This window comes from Mustela nivalis (assembly GCF_964662115.1).
Source record: "Mustela nivalis genome assembly, chromosome: 13".
NCBI classification, from domain to species: domain Eukaryota; kingdom Metazoa; phylum Chordata; class Mammalia; order Carnivora; family Mustelidae; genus Mustela; species Mustela nivalis.
In genome coordinates this window covers 61,724,984-61,742,134 of record NC_139032.1, presented here as the reverse complement: position 1 = coordinate 61,742,134, position 17,151 = coordinate 61,724,984, and the positions used below count along the sequence as shown (strand labels likewise).

The following is a 17,151-nucleotide window of genomic DNA, read 5'->3' as shown; positions in this document are numbered from 1 at the left end:
TAGCCCTACCTTAGACCACCATTCACTCTGTGGCTGGTGACCACTGGAACCCTTTGGGCCATCTGAACACGGTCCCTCAGAAGGATGCCCCTCCATTTACTACATACCAGCAGCAGGGTGGTTTTGGGGCTTGCCACACCTCCCATCCTTCCTCTCCTCTTAATTCCCTACAAACCCATGACTCAAAACTCAATGAATGCATCAAACTTTTTTCTCCAGGCTTGGGCCTTTTCGAAGCACTTCATTTAAGAAAATATTTTAAATAGTCTGCAAAATATGAGTTATTTTAGACTAAGGCACAGGCAAAAAAAAAATATATATATATATATATATTTTTTTTTCACCTTTGTAGAACATGTGGGTGGACCTACACAATTGTTTGATATTCTCTTTTAAGTCCTGCCATCCCTTGGAAAACAGAAGACAACTTCCTCTTCAAGCTTACATGATGAGGGCCTTTACCCTTGAGGGGAAAACCCAACCCGCATTCAAACCCTGGTGTTTACTCCAAGTCCTCATTATTTATTTGAGACCAGCATGGTCCCGGTTGGAGGGCTGGCAGCAGAACTGTCCAAGGTGGGTTTGGATCATCTACACAAATAGCAGTGAGACATGTCAGGGCAGATCGTGTTTCCCCACAGCACAGACCGAGCCCTCAGATGAGCGTGCGTGCTCACACCTCCCAGAGATGAACGCAACTGCCGGAGACAAGAGTGCGCTTAGGGACATATTAAAGACAGAAATCCTTCCCTAAAGATGCCATGATCTGAGACACTGTGTCCCTCAGTGGGCGAGGGCCCCACTCAATTGGGCTGGAGCCTTCAGCTCCAGCCCAACATCAGGTCATGTCCGGGGCTGGGCATCCCTGCCTTCCACCATGAAATTGAAAGAGCCCCCCCCCCCAAAAAAATTCCAACATAGGGTTTGACCCATACAATTCATGAACTGCTATTGGCATAGATCTTACTTGTGCTTAGTAGTGAAACATTACAAATGAACAATGGGAACAATTAATTTTTCTGAGAGCAGGCTGCTGGAATCTTTAGTGTACATTTCACTCTCCACTGGTTTTCCTGCGGATTCTGAGCTGACACCAGGTGAAATTCTGCTAACTAGGATTACCTGGAGGAATTATGAGTCACCCTTTATTCGAGGCAGCTCTGCATTATGCCTTTTTCATAAATGCCTCCTTTAATGCTCACAAACAATCCTGACAAGTGGGGATCGAGCTTCCTATTTTTCAAAGAGGAGAATGGACACTCAGAAATGCTCCGTGACTATCCGGGGTCACGCTACAGGCAGTGTTGACTCTTGTCTGGTGAATGCTAAAACTGGAGTTTTTTTCCCACGTGTCACATTTTTGAATTCTGAAGATTTCCCCGACAAAGAAATACAGCTTTCTTGCCCCCGATTCAACCTGAACCATTCACTTGGATTGACTTTTATGAAACAGACTGTCTTCTTTGGCATTAGTGACATCTCTTTCAGGGGGAAAAAAGAAGTTCCTTAGAAATTATCCATTTGGTGGCTTTACTTCCATTATTTTATTTGCATTCCAGATCTGCTCTGTGATGATTCTTTATAAGCTCCTCAGAAGTTAGAATCCATTATCAATCAGCATGCTGTCAAAAAAACAGACAACCCCTTCAGGCATTTCAGAAGGAGATTTAATACAAGGAACTGGTTACAGCTTGGGGTAACCAGGTCATGTCCAGGGTCAACCACCCTTTGGGTTGCAAAGGGTGGAGGAGCGAAACAAGAAGGTGCTGTCCTCGGAGATAAGTATTTGCAGAAATGACCAAGCCCCTTGGGCTGCAGGAATAAAAGGGGAAACGGTGTGGCCACTGCCTTGGAAATGAACAAAATGCACGAAGTGGTATCTCTTCTCCACAGCGTGCTGATTGATAATGGATTCTAACTTCCAAGGCGTTTATAAAAATGACCCCAGAGCCGATTAGGAATGCAAATAAAATAATGGGGACCCAAGGGCACAGGTCTCTGAGGCTCCTGCAGCCACTGTTTATGCTGCTCTGGGGCCTCCCCCCCACAAGCCACTGAGCAGTCAGCTCAAAGCCCCCCACACTGACAGTTGGGGGGCTGTTGGGACCCACAGACACCTGCAGGCACTCAGAGCTCCTGCTTCTATAGCCAAAGCAGGAAAAAAAAATAGCTTTTCCCTTATGCGTACTTCCTTTTTTTAAAAAAAAGATTTTATTTATTTATTTGACATACAGTGATTATAAGTAGAAAGAGAGGCAGGCAGAGAGAGGAAGGGAAGCAGGCTCCCTGCTGAGTAGAGAGCCCGATGCGGGGCTCGATCCCAGGACCCTGGGACCATGACCTAAGCCAAAGGCAGAGGCTTTAACCCACTGAGGCACCCAGGTGCCCCTTATATGTACTTTCTAAATCTCCCTTGAATACTTCTCATGAGTAAAATCTAAATGGAAACCATGGTGGTTTCCATGGTGGTGAGAAATGTGGATGGTGAAATGTGGATTCTGGACTTTGGGCCCCTGCAACACAGAGGAGGGTGCAGAAGAGCAAGTGTGGGCTGTAAGCCGGCCCACAGAACTCAGCCACCATGCTGGCCAGAGCCACCAAACTCCCCTGCCTCAGAATTCAGTGCACCCTATGGCTGGGGTCAAGGGCATCCGCTGAGCCTCAGTCACAGGCCTGGATGTCACGTGGCAAAAGCTTGAGGAGCGTCATGGCATTTATATAGACATAAAGAATACGTGTGTGGGGAGAAGGACCAAACAAACCCCACTCGAGCTGGGGTTTAAGAAGGCGAAGCCAGCCTGGCTTCCTTGGCTGAAATGCCAGGCCACGCGGGGAGGCTGAAGCACGGGCTTCACGCAGAATCCATTGCCTCTGTTCTCACTGCATTATCACTTGGGCTCCTGCAGGCGGCAAGAAAGACAGAGGCCCAGGGACCTTCCCAGGGACCTTTGATGGCAGGGGTCTTGGGTGAGGTTGCCCTGGAGACAGACTCTGAGACAAAGATTTGCACACAGAAAGCTGATGGGGAAGGGGTCTCAGAGACAAGACCTGGGAGGGAGGGAAGCAGGATGTGGCAAAGGGACGAGTGAAACATAGCCACTGTAACCATGGCCTTGGTCATCCCAGGGACCCCTGGATCCCACGGTCCTTCACGGTTGTCGTGAATTGAGGCCGGGGGTAAAACTATGTCCCTTCGTGACCTTTGGATGCAGATTATAGTACTGCTTTGCTCAACCTCTCCAATCCCGGGCTCTGCGCTGTGCTTAAGATCCCCTCCACAGCCCTGTCTGGCCTCCTGGCTGGCTGTGACCTAGCCCTGCCCACCTGCCTGCTCCCTCGCCTCCCCGTGCCTCACCCCGCAGTCTTTCTATTCCTGCCCTGATTCACACCGTGCCTGGAGTGCCTCCCTCCTGCCTTGCGGCTTGTGCCTCTTCTGTCCGCCCTTCACTGAGCTCTTTCCTGACTGTGTGACAGACCCCCTCCCTCTTACTTTCTTTGGGGCGCTCTGCACAAAGTAAAGTCATCTTGTTCACTTATTGGCCAACTTGTTTCATTGGTCCGTCCACATCAAATACAAAGCACTCGGAGAGCAGGAATCAGCACCTAGAAATTAAGTACGTGGCCCAGAATAGGCAAATATTTGTGGAAGGGCAGAATTTCATGAAAATCATCAGACTGCCGTGTGGGCTTCCTTGTTGACGTGGACTTGGTTGGGATAGCAGTCCCCGTCCGGACAGCCGTGGGCAGGGGAGCAGAACCAGCGTTAGCGGTCAGACCCGATGGGAGCAATCAGATGACACATCTTCCTCAGAAGGGGGCTTCCTAGAGCTTCTTGGCTGCTTCTCTGCTCAGACCCCCTGTTAGCCCAATTACTCATCTGTGCCTCCTTCATTACCCGACGGTGAAACCCATGGTGGCTCACGTGGTTTAAGAACTCAGTCACTTGGGGGCTGATGTTTCCAAGGTGAGGACACCTTGGACAAAGACTCAACAGTTTATCCCTTTGCCGAATGATACCATGTGATATAGAAAATCTCCTCCCAAGGGTTGGAAAGCTTCCTGGAGCTTAAAATGTTTTGTTCTGTTTTGTTTTAATTTCAGCTCTCTGCTATTAAACATTTTAAAATAAAAATGACTACTGCCATTTACTGGGTGCCCGTTGTAGGTCGGGAGCTCTGCTGGGTGCGCAGGAACGTGCCTGAGGGAGCACTAAGCCAGGTTTGGGATCCTTGGACACTGGCCTCCTTCCCCTGCATTACCTGAGATGCTTAAGGAGCTACCGTTAGGAAAAGCAGCTATCAGGAAAATAAAACGTGACAGCTCTCACTTCAAAGATGGACTAATTGCTTTTGTTTACAACCTAAACGGAGGTTCTCATCCCCACCTCATACTCCAAGCCAGTGTCCTTCACTCCAAGCTTTGAAGACCATTTCCTATACTTTTTCATTAACTAATGACAATTCTGCAGAATTCATCCACATTTTATATCTAGAAGTCTTTGGAGTTCCTCAGAGCTTGGCAGGAGATGGGCAAATTAGATCCCCCCCCCACCTTTATCAAACCAAGAAGTGTCCTCCTTGTCCACCGTGTCTGTATCTTTCCCAGCTTTGCAGAGTGCTCTATTTGCATAAAAGTGAGACTTTTGCAAGCTGTTCTGTGTTTTTCAATCATCCCTAGAAATAAAATCACAGCTCCCATCTCACCTTACGCTGAGGTGTTTTCACACTCCTGGGAATTGCCTGCCGTCACCTGAATATGGAATTCGGTGGGCATTGGTTTCAAACTGATACTACGTGCAGCTGTCTACAGGATTTCAGAAAGGTGTCAAAGGGGCCTTAGAAGGTGTTTCTCCTTCTGAGAACAGGTTGAGTGATTCTCTTTGTTCGAAAAGCTGCAGGGCCTCGGACTTTGGGTTTCCACCGAGGGATGATGTGTCTTGGCGTTTTGTTCCAAGAACTGAATGGGATGCACTATGACCTGTTGATGCGAGAGCGTAGTGAGGGTAAAGCAGGGTCTTTCTAAGACCATTGCTTTTCCTAATTGTACGTTAATGGAAAGACGGGAAGGAATTTATTTCTGGGTGAGCAAGATGCTGTCGTGAAAGGGCATGGGGCATTAAAATCAAACTTGGAGTGGACTCCCAGCAGCCTCACAGTGACCTAAAACAGAGCACATCACCTCTCTCAGTCTCAATTTCTTGATCCGTAAAATGCGAATCATACCCCTTTCCACCCGAGCTTGTCAAAAAGATTCATTGATACAATGTGTCGATTTTGTTGCACTGTTACAGAATTTTGATGGGTCCTGAATTAACAAGGAGAAGCCGCACCCCCTCTTTATGTTCCCGATTTATTTAGCCCAGCCTATGGAAGCCCAGTATCAGCCAGCAAGGCAGATGCAGGAGATGATGCTGTCTGGAGGCCCTGGTGCCCCTAATGAGGGGTGCTCATCTGCCTATGACCCTAGGCACATCTCACTGGCTCAAGAAGCTTCATTTTGTGCTGCCCCGTAGCCCATTTATAATTGGGACTGATGTCAACACTCAGGAAGAACTTACCAAAATATTCTCTGTCCTTAATAAAAATACTAACTGACCTCCAGTCCCCTTCTGGTCCTCACACCAAACAGCCTCAGCAGAGCCACACATTGTAATGGGTGGGACCCAGGAGCAGAGTCAGGGCCAGGCGCCAGCACCCTGGAAGACCTTGTCCCAGCATAACACAGGACACGTGGGGGTTTCATGGATAATCGTGATGATAATGATGACGTCTAGCTCAGCTGTAATGCTGTAATTCACATGTGTTGGTTCCATTATTGATTTTGTGCTCTTCCGATTAACCAAAGTCACAGCCAGTTTTAAAACAGTTAGTTTAATTTTGCATCTGCAGGCTCATGGGAATCTGGGTTTTTTCCAATATTAATAATCACACTGTACCATTTATGAATCGCAGCTGAGACCAGTGGTGTTTGAGCTAATATGGCATTTCTCTTTTGTTCTTGTCTGTTTTGTTTTGTTTTTAGGGTCAAGTTGTGTTCCGGAATGGGGAGAGAATGGGGACCATTAAATTTACTCAATTTCAAGGTAGGCTTTCTGATGCTTCTTCTTTCTAGTTGATGAGTTCTATATGCGGGAATGTCGTGTTTCTGCAATAAAATACATCCAAAGAAATGAAAGTAGCATGTTCCAATAAGAGAAAGCAGAGTCCATAGAAAACACAGCTCTGTGAGAACTTCAATTTCAACTTATTTAGAATATATTTCTCCATTGCATGACTTTGCAGGCTATCCAGTCTCCCCACATGACTCCGAGAGGCTTGCGAAAGCATGGGAATGTGGGAGTTCAGCCCCCTCCAATATTCTGAGAAAGCTTGTATTATTCTTGATTTTGATGATAGAAATTTTCAAACAGACCCTAACGTCGAGAGAACCACGTAATGAACCCCGTGTACCCATCACCTGGCTTCAACCATCATCAACATTTTGCTACTCTTGCTTTATCTTTACTTACCCACTGCCCCCCCCTTTTTTGCTGTAATGTTTAAAGCAGCTCCCAGACATTATCTCATTTCAATCTCTAAATACTGCAGTATGCATTCCTTCTAGACAAGGACTTTTCAAAACATAACCATGCTACTATTACCCTACCTTAAACATTTAACAATGTTTCTTTATATCCTTTCACTTCTAGTCTATGTTGATCCTCTGATTATTTGCAAAATGTCCTTACAGTTTGTGGGAAAATCCACACAACGTCTGGTTGCTATTTCTGTTTAATCTCTTTTAACCCATTATCATCCCGAACACGTGCTTGTAACAGGTCCTTGATTTTTTTTTTTTTTTAAGAAACCAGGTCGCTTGTTGGGCTTTTCTGTTGTTTGTGTTGTCGGGGACTCAGAAACCTTCCAGACCACGTTTCTCCAGTGACAAGGTGGAAGTAGAGGCCCAGGAAGGGGGTGGGGGCTTGTCAGAGTACACAGGGCATCTGTGAGGAGTGGGGCTGGACTTTCCCCCAGGGTAGACAGCCCCATGCAGCCCGTAGGGTCATCAGCCAGGTTGTTAGCCAAAACCACTAGATGCATCCTTCTTCACTGAAGCATTTTTCAGCATCTGGAGGTTTCTGGAAAATCCAGAAACAAGAGCAGTGCCTTTGCGTCAGATCCCAAAGTCATCCAGGGGAAAAAGCAAGAAATGAAATCGAGTTATTCGGGTTCATTCAGACAAATCCCACCGGATTTAGATCAATGAGGAGAGGTGTTCGGTACTGTGGCGCCATAATGCAATCTTGTACATTTACCCATTCGTCTTCCTGTGGCAGGTAATTGAAACGCATGTCAGCTTTCTGGCATGCACAAAAGATGTAATTTTCGGCAAATGTAATTATTTTCCCATTTGTTAAGTCTTGCTTCTTCATTGGTTGAACCAAGTAAGCATCTTGGCAAAGATACTTACTTTTTTTTTTTTTTGAGTGATTGTAACTAAATTCTCTTGTCACATTTCCAGTTCTGAAATTATATCATTCTAGGAGAATATTTTATAAAATATTGATTGGCCAATCCCAGCTTACAAGTGCGTGCCAATTTTATTGCCTTTTTTCTTCATATGTTAGGATTAGACACCAACTCCAATAACTAGTTTTAGGCATTTATAAGGAAAGCAATGGACCAAATAGTAGCTCAGAGGTAGGTGGGTCTGACCTACCTTAGCTCAAGTCAGTATATAGCACATTAGGTAAGTAACTTCGCCTGTGTGAAGTCCTCATCTGTAGAACAGAAATATAATCCTACCTACCTTCTTGGAATGTGGAAAGAACTTGAGAACACATAGAAATATGTGCATGTATTTCTGGCTCAGCAAGTAGCGGCACTTATGATTAGCACCGTGTCCAAAATTATGACACTTTGCTGAAGCAAATCCAGATTTTCTCGGTGTGTTGAAACCCCCCAGGTGCCTTTATGTCTGCCTGCCCTTTATAGCTTCTCCCCACACTTAGCCATATGTTGGATATCAGACACGCCAGGGTCTCAGAGATGAACATGTTCCACCGCTTCCTGGTGTAAAGGGGAAACTGGGGCCCAGGGGAGGGAGGGAGGGGTTCCGCCCTGGGACCCAAGCTGGTTAATGGCAGAGCTGAGCCAGGACCTCAGCTCCTCACTTGTGCTCTCATGCACAACTGACCTGGGTGTTTTCCCTCACCACATCCGTGCCCAGTTTTTAGTGGACATCAGAGCTGGGCCTGCACATGCTCCTCTTTGTATGTTTTTCAAAACAAACATTGATCCTGTTCACAGAAGGATTCTGTGTGTTTTCGGTTCGAAAGCCACTAGAGTGCTGGGGGCGTGTCCATGTCCTCACAAAAGTTAGTTTTCTAAATGTAGAGGATCTCAGAGGTGCGGGCCTGCCAGCATGGAGTGGCATTGAATTATCGAACAGGCTGACCAGCCTGAAGGGTGCCTGGTTATCATCTCATTTCACAGAGAGGAAACTGAGGCCCAGACGGGGGAAAGGACTTGCTGTCGGGGAGACCCTGACTCACCATGGAGTGGCGCGTTCATTCCATCTCTTCTCTGGGCCCATGTTTCCCTGGGCTGGTCCAGACTCTGTTTCCTGGGTCTTTTCCAGGATTTACCCCAAGAATTGCCTCATACCAAAAAAAAAAAAAAAAAAAAAAAAAAAAAAAGAATTGCCTCATACCATTGGCTTTTCCAAAAGACCTCTAAATAGAACGGCCATGTTGTTTTCTGGCATGTCCTCCACCCCATCTCTCTCCCTGTCGGTTTCTCTCTTCCTCACCTCCTGCCCCATCTTTAGAGGGGACGGGGAATAGCAGGGCTCACAGCACAGCTGGCTCGCAGACAGCCAGCCCCGGCCAGCAGCGGGGGCTTCCTTTGCGGGGGGCTGCTCCGAGATTTGCACCCAAGCTGTCTCAAAGCTCACTAACCTGATCTGTCCTCATTGGTGCAGAGTTCTCGGGGCCTTCTGAAATCTTATCTACCGTATAGGAAACATCTCCTCGGAGGCTCTGTTAATTCCTTTGCAGAACTAAAACAAATGAGTTGGAAACAGAGGTTTTAGAAGACTAAAAAGGGAGCCAAGAAGCCTGGTCCTGCCCTTTTTGACTCCAAGACTGTAGGGTAGCATGAATACCTGGCACCCAGCTGGCCTCCGGGACAAGTTTATTGATTTAATCTGGAGGCAGAAGACCTGGGTTCAAGTCCTGGCTCTGAAACTCAGCAGCAATGTCACCCTGGGCTAGTTACTTCATCTCCCTAAGCTGCAGCTTAATCCTCTGGAGAATGGGATGGTACTAATGCCAACCCTGCCCAGATCCTGGGGCTGGGGAAAAGACCAAATGAGATTTAGCCCCATAACCTCTCAAGTGGTGGGAAGCTCATCACATTATGGCATGATGCTTGGCTCTTGGCCAGCTCTTGGTGATGCTTACTGGGTTCACTGGTGATAGCACTTGCAGAAATTTAAGAACGGCTTCATTTATTTGTGGTTTCCAGTGACGTCTGGCAAACAGCAGTTGGCCTTGACAACAAGATGGCGGCCATTGTCGTTTCAGGCTGGAGAAACTGCCTATCTCGTAAACTTAGGAGTGCTGGATGAACAGAACTATTCTAAAATGATGTGCCAGGGTTAGCCCCTTGGCCCCTCTTGAGACTGAGGCATTTTTAATCCAGGGAGGGCTTCAGAACCCTAAGAATGACCTTCCTCATGCCCAGCTTCCCTCCATTTACTTCGTTTTCAAGGGTTCCCAAAGCTTTTAACTCCCAACAGGACAATGTAGATAGGTGGCGGACGCTGTCTGTGACACATCCATACTTCCCAAGCATCCACAATTCCAGAACAAATTCTTCATAGAAAGCACCAGTACCCCTCACCCTGTGCAAGGAGTAGGCCATATGTCCAAGAGAGTTGGTGCTTCCAGGGACAACCTTGTGCCAGGGAGGAGAGAGAAGCAGAGGATAAACCACCCATCAGCCTTCCCTCTTGGGTGGGACAACTGCAAGGTGTTCTACTCTGCTTCCGGGAGTCCCCAGTAGGATTGTGCCTCAGTTACCTACCCAGAAACCTGCTCATGAATACCCTGGTACTGGCTCCCTTCTTTTCCCTGTCTCACCTCCCCACACCTCTTCAGGGGGCCCCAAGACCAGCTCCCAAATCAGTTCCGTGCCCTCCTACTCTTGTCTCGGGTGCAATTCTGAGTGACCCACCTGTGGTCAGAAGCAGGCATTCGAATCCTGTTGGCCACACACCTAGGGCGAAATAGGGCCAAGGCCTAAACTGCTCCCGACTCCACCTTCAGCTCCCCTCACCCCTCCACCCCTGCCAGCACTGATTCCCATTAAACCACGTGTCCGTGAGCATGAATGCCAGGGAATTGGCTTCTTTTCTTCCCTTCAAGAGAAGAAAGAATCCATGTTCCTGCTGAAGTCTAAACACGGTTCAGAATTTGCAGCAGGGAAGGAAGTTGAGCGAAGCCATGATTAGAGCCTTGTTTGTGCTGCGCTTCTGGAGCTCTCAGCATCTGCGCGCTCACCCGCTCGCCGGCCCTGCCTTCATTAGGCCTGTTTGTCAGCATCTCGGCGAGCGATAATGTGCTTGCGTTCCGCATGGCTTCTGTGCCACAGAGAGGGCTCAGACTTCGGACTTTTCTATTCCAGCACCTGACTGGAAGGCACGGGGTCTTCCGTCGCTCCAACGGCACGATTGCCATTCAGCAGGTACCTAGTGAGCTGTGGGCTTGTCTCCCCCACTCCCCACCGTTTGCAGACATTAATTACCGTTTGGTCTTTGGGGTAACAGATACGGTTCTATTCAGTGCACATTTCCTGAGCATCTGCCAGGCGCTCTACCAAGTCCTCTGAGGGAAGCCAAGTTGAATAAGATACAGTCCCTGCCCTCCCGGGGCCTCATAATTTCTCTGGCCAAGTGCCAGGGTCTATAAAAGCAGGAAGATGATTTCCCAGAACCGACTAGAAAACTTTCGGAGCTAGTCTGACCCTAGTTTGAGATGCTTGAGGCCGGTTTTTAATGTCCTTTTCTTTCTGTTGAGGTCAAGGGGTGTTTTGTTGCTCCCTTCACCTGGCCATAGGTCTGGAAAAGCCAGGTAGCCCAACGGCCTTGTGACTTGATGTAATTAAGAGAGGAGACAGGCCACTGAACTGCGGGAAACCCTGGCAGGGTTGTGGTTCAGCAGGAATGGAAGGATGCAGGTGTACGTGGGCTCTTTGAGGCTGGGATTCTGACCCCGACAATTCCCAGCCTTCATGATCAAGGGCTTATGTTTCAGAGAGCCCAAGGAAAGTAGCCTGAATGACAGAATTAGCTAGCAGACCTTGTGTTTCATTGAGCCATAGAATCTCCATGTTGAAGGGAGCCATGACTCTCTTTTGAAAGATTACCTCTCCTTGAATGCCTCCAGTGACGGGGAACTCATCTTCTTGCATGTAAATGAGCTTTGAAGTATATGAGCTTTGAAGTGGGCATGTCTCTTCCTTACTAGCTAGGCACTGTGGCTCTCTAAGACCTCTCTAAGACCACCATTTCAGCATTCAGTTTTAAAATAGTAAAATTAAAGGGGATCACTTTCTTTGCCTTGAGGGATAGTGAGAATTCCATGACATGAAGCTACAAATGGTTCAGTGACTAGCACAGAGAAGGGCATGGCAACCGTGGGCTTCCTGTTCCTCTCCTGGTCACTCATGATCATGACCCCCAATCCGCACCCTCCCCACCAGAACTTCTTGAGAGAAGTACCACCTTACTTCCTTAGGATACATTTCACTCTCCTCATTTCATGAGACCCTGTCACCACTGGCCCAGGAAAGCCCCTTTTGATTGTCTGTGCCCTCTCGCAAGCATTTGCTCTCATCCTGCAGAGAAAGGCCAACACTCTAAGCGTTTAAGGCATGTATTGTGTTGGTTTGTCCTTACAGAAGGTGGATTGCTGTTTCGTATGCATATATTTTGATTTCTGTCAGTGCAGCTGGATTGTGTATCTTCTTCTATTTCTTTCTCTCCCCACCCCAACCCAGTGCTTTGTTTTTTTCGAGATCCTTCCATGTTCCTGTGTATACATCTGAGCCATGCCTTGCACTGATCATGCTTTACCCACCCACTCTCCCAGTGACAGATACCCAGGCCGCCTTCAACTCCCTACCTATAGAAATAATGAGTGTCCTTGTACTTGTCCCTTATGAACTCAGCTGAGCATTTCTTTAGGACAAATGCCCGGGAGCAGAACCATTGGACGGGAAGGTGTGTGAACACTGCACATGCCTGTGACCTGCCAGGTGGCTCTTTCAAAGCCCACACCTGTCTCCACCACCACCAGCATGGGGATTCCCATGTCCCTTCTCCCACCAATACTTCAGACCCCGGCTTGCTCATTGTTTGCCAGTCTAAAGGTATAAAGTAGGATCGGTAGTCTTAAATATCATTTCTCTGATTACTAACAAGGTTTGGGTATTTTTTCCTGTGCTTGTCTGCTATTTGTTGATCTTTCTGATCATTTGACCACTTTTATTTTGAGGGTACTGTCTTCTCCTTGTTGATTTGCTAGAGTTCCTTATGTACTCCACACTTGATCTTAGCCAAAAGGCCAAGAAGCGATCCTCCTTATGTACTCCAAACAGTCGTCTCCTTTTACCTTTAGGCTTTGCAAATACCTTCTCCCACTCAGTCGCTTGTCTATAGACTTAAAATCCTTGTTGAACAGAAGTTCTTAATTTCAATGTGGATAAATTCCTCTTTTCCTCCCCCCCCCATGCTTTGGGCTTTTGAAGTTTCTTAAGAGTTATTTCCTGGCACCTGCATGCCAGGGCCTGATGGGGCACCGAGGGTGCTGGGCTGGGTAAGATGCAGCCCCTTCCCCCAGAGAGCTCCTGGTCCGGGGGGAAAAGACACAGGACCCTGAGTGGGTGAGACACATGATATGGGCATTCAGAGGAGAGACACTTAGTTCCGCCTGGCAGTTTCTAGGAAGGCTACCCAGGAGAGGCAGCATCTGAGTTTTCTTTCCTATTCCTGCGTTTGGGATTCTGAAGGGCCAGTGGGAAGTTAGCCAAGAGGAAGAGACAAAAGACGCTCTAGATGCAAATAATCTGTTGTATTTATATGTGTCCTGCGTACCCCCAGATACTCAGATTTTGCTTCTGGCCCGGTTCACCTAAGTCAATAGACAAATCTACCCTTAGCAAGGTTATTATATTCCCAAGCCCTCTGGCCAGTGTCCACCTGGCCTGTTAAAAATTCCCAAACAAAGGTCAATGATGTTAATTTGTTACAAACGTGACAGTGACATATTGTTTATGGAGACAGAGAAGAGCATGTGCGGGATTCAGGCCCAGGAGTGCTGCTCAGCTCTGCTCCTCACCCGGTGACAGGAGAGTCACCCTATGGGGCCTGCCCACAGGCAGTGACCAGACCGGGGATCACTCCTGAGGAAGGGCTGGCGACCCGGAGAAGAGCAGAATCAAAGCCCGTGACTGCCACATTCCCACTGGACGACCACCAGGAGTGGGCATCCATGTGGTTTGCAGCCCCCAGGCACATGCAGGACCCCTGAGGCAGGTTTTCAAAGCACTTGCAGAATCGTCAAATGAGAGGAGGAGGCCACAGAGATCTCCCTGTCCAGGCCACTTGCTTTAGCAAGGCCCAGGCAGACGCCGGGGCTTCCTGGGGGCTCCTCACTGAGGTGACAGCAAAGCCGAGGCGAGCTCCAAAGGTCCTGTCTACCAGCCAGAGCTCTTCCTTCTCCACGACTTTGGGATTTTGTTGGGGGGTCTAGAGTGGAGTGACTGCTCAGCACTTTGTATTTTTGTTGGGTCAAGACCATGCTGTGTGTTATACCTCAGAGTCACACGTGGGGTCTATCTATTTGTAACCATTAAACTTTAAAGACCACATATACCTACCTCTGTTCTGATCTAGAGCTAGCTGAGGAAAAATGGACAGTTAGCGGTGAGGGGAATAGAACCCATGTAGCAGGCTATGGGCACCCCACTAGTGCAGGAGGTCGGTGACCCTGTCACTGGCTCGCCGCCCCACCCCACCCCCAGCCCCCGCCGGGATTGCAGGCCCAGAAGGAGACAGAATCACTGACGGAAGCGATTTCCCAGCCGTCTCGTGGATGCTCTCAGGCCCACCGCCAGTGAATATTTTCAGACTGGACTTTTTTTGGCAGCCTAATTTTCACCAATAGGACCTATTTCCTTTACGTATCATCCAAATCTAAAACTTGAAATAAAGAATGCGCTTTTGAAAGAGAACCCTTCTTTTTGCCCCACAACGAGGAAGCAGCATATTGTTCTGCGGGAGAGGGGCTCTCTGTTCCACACTATTTTTAGCCTCTTAGCACAGAAACTGTCAGCACTGAAGGGCCTTCAGTCAAATCTAGCGGTCCTCAACCCTGGCTGTTCATCAACTTGGGCCTTAGGGCACTTTTGAAAATATTGCCCAGAACCTACCCCTCAACCCCCCAGAGGTTCAAATAGAATGGGTCCATATTAGGACTCCGACATATGAATTTTCCAGCAGTTCCCAGGTGATACTAATGCCTGCCAGGGCTGAGACTCTCTGGAAGCCCTTCTGTGCAGTTTGCCGTTGGAGAAACTGAGGCTCAGAGAAAGGGGTGGTCTGTCCGGGACCAGACAGTGAGTGGCAAGCTGCCCCAGAATTGAGGGGCAGGGAAGCAGCCCTCCGCTCAAGTTTTTCATCCACCCCCACCCTCTGGTGGGTCTTTCTAGTCTGTCCCCTGGCCCATAGTCTGCAAGGCCCAGTCCATATCCATTGGGTGGTTAACGTTGTTTGCGAGTTAACAAGGAACCCAAGAGTTAAGCAGTGAGTGTTGGGTGCCTATCATGGTCACCACCGGCTGGGCCATGGAAGAACACAGAGGACCCCATCCTTCTACTTTCAGATACAGATAGAGGATGGGGGACAAGACTCGATGCTACCTAGGGACACCAGAGGCAAGCCTTCAGGTCCCACGTAGGAACTAATGTCTGGTAAGAATCATAAGGCCTGGGCACATGTATGACACAGCTCCAGCACCAGGAGCTGTTACCCAGCCCTCAGCCCACAGCAACTGAGGGGCTCAGAGGGGAGCAGTACTCAGGGAAGGCTTCCTGGAAGAGGTAGGTGTAGGGTTGGGCCATGTTGGTAGAGGGAGGGGAAAGCCACTTTCCAAGCAGAGGGACTGTTATGGGGAAACCATGGCAGTAAAAAACAAACAAACAAACAAACAAAACCTAGGGAGTATTTGGGGACCTAGCGCATAGCTCAGTTGCTTTTATCATGAGGCCAACTACAATTTATCGAACACTTACTGTTAGTTAGTCTGTAAGCCAGAAACTGCCTGTATTCCCCTCTTTAATCCTCATGGCCACTTAGAAACTTCCTATTTTCCAGCTACAGCCACCTGCTAACAAAGGGCAGGCTGAAGGGAAAAAGTACCTGCAAATGAGAATAATTTTATCTACCTGGTGGGGGCTGGGAGAGTCTCTAAACTACAATGTCAGAAATTAATGATTATTATTATTTTTTTTTTTTTTTGGATCTTTGTATCTCCAGCCCGGAGCCTGGCAGATTAATAGGCACCCAGTCAATGTTTGTTGAATGAATGAATGAGTGAGTGAGAGAGAAGGGATGTAGTAGCAGCATTCCTCAGCGCCCAGATGTCCAAGGCCACCTTGGTCAAGGATGAGAACAGAACCTCATCTTCCACCACCCACACTGCTGCTTTTGAGGGATTCTTTATGGGGAAGTACCTGGGGCTGGGCAGGGCATGCAGTAGGCACTCCATAAATGTGGGCCGAGCAGAGCTGTTCAGCATGGGTGGTGAAAGTGGGCTGAGTTCAGAGCCCAGTTCGGGAGCCCACTTGGCCGCTGTCTGCACATGGCTCTGAGTGTTTGCTCAACTGCCGTGAGGCTCCTCCCTCATCTACAGACGGGGGCCAGTTATGCCCAGTTCACGGTTTGCCAAAACCTTCAATGCAAGAACATGGGTAGCACCTGCGAGCACCCCCAGGGAGGGACTCTGGTGATGACAGCTGTCTTGAGAAGCCGAGGATGTGCGCCCCAGCCAGTCGGCAGTGCCGGTGCCACGGGACAGTCCATCAGGGTGGATGAGTCAGGGGGACAGGCTGTGGGGCTGAGGGCACAGTGGGGTGCCAGCCACATCACTTCCCGGTTCCTGGTGATTTGTTCCAATCAGCCTGCATATTTCATGAGCTGCCTCCCCATGCCAGATAAATAAATCACGGCTTCCTCCTCTGAGTGGCAGGAGCTGACTGGGGCTGAGGACTTCAAAAGGCCAGAGCAAGGATGCTGGCGCTCCCAGCAGAGTCTGCTAATTTGACATTTAGGAGCTGTGACCCAGGCAAGCGACACCACCTGCACGGGGGCAGGGAGACCATCATGGTGGGGAGGAGGGAAGAAGGAAGTGACTTTTACAGTCCTGTTTTCCACCCCACCATCCAAGGAACACAGGCAGAAGTGTGGCCTATGGGATTCCCTGTGCTGCTTCCTGAATGTTGATAAGGGATCAGCGGCGCATCTGCATTTCTGGAAAGAAACTCACTTAGAGCAGGAGCCCCAGCCAGCCAGCGGTTCCTCTGGGGGCACGTTTGGAATCCTGCAGCTGTGTCACTGGATAACCTCTGGGCATTTGCAGGCCCAGCATCTGCAGCTCTGGGGACCCGCTTGCCCTGTGGGTGGGCACATGGGCAGGCCACTCTGTTAACACACAGGAGGCACCCTTGGCCTGCGGAGGCGGCAGCTTGGAAGGGACTGTCACTGCTCAGCAATCCCATTTGAGGCAGCCCCACGTCGGTGAGGAGCATGGGCTACGGGAGACATCCCGGGTTTGAGGCCAGGCTCTGCTCTTAAAATCGGTGGGGCGGCCGGCGGCTGACCCAGTTTCCTGACCTCAGTTTCCTCGTCTGTACAGTGGCACTGAAACCACCAGCCACAGCGGTGAGAACTGAACAAGAAAAGGCACAGAAAGTTCATAGCACAGATCCAGGCACACTGTCAAGAATCGGTGGTTCTCCCCGCCCCCTCTCCAGCCCTGTTGAAGCCTGTTTGGCCCTGGTGGCTTTACCCTCTAATTTCACACCCCTTACCTTTGGTCCTGTTTCCCCA

At 48.9% G+C, this 17,151-nt stretch overlaps 1 protein-coding gene across 1 annotated transcript in view; it reads left to right on the top strand.

Annotated features, from left to right (window-relative positions):
- GABBR2 (gamma-aminobutyric acid type B receptor subunit 2) overlaps positions 1-17,151 on the top strand; it is a 337,637-nt gene that overhangs the window by 239,269 nt on the left and 81,217 nt on the right. The window contains exon 8 of the mRNA XM_082696761.1: positions 6,022-6,082. Within this exon, the coding sequence (XP_082552887.1) occupies positions 6,022-6,082 (61 nt within the window). The remainder of the gene's footprint in view (positions 1-6,021; positions 6,083-17,151) is intronic.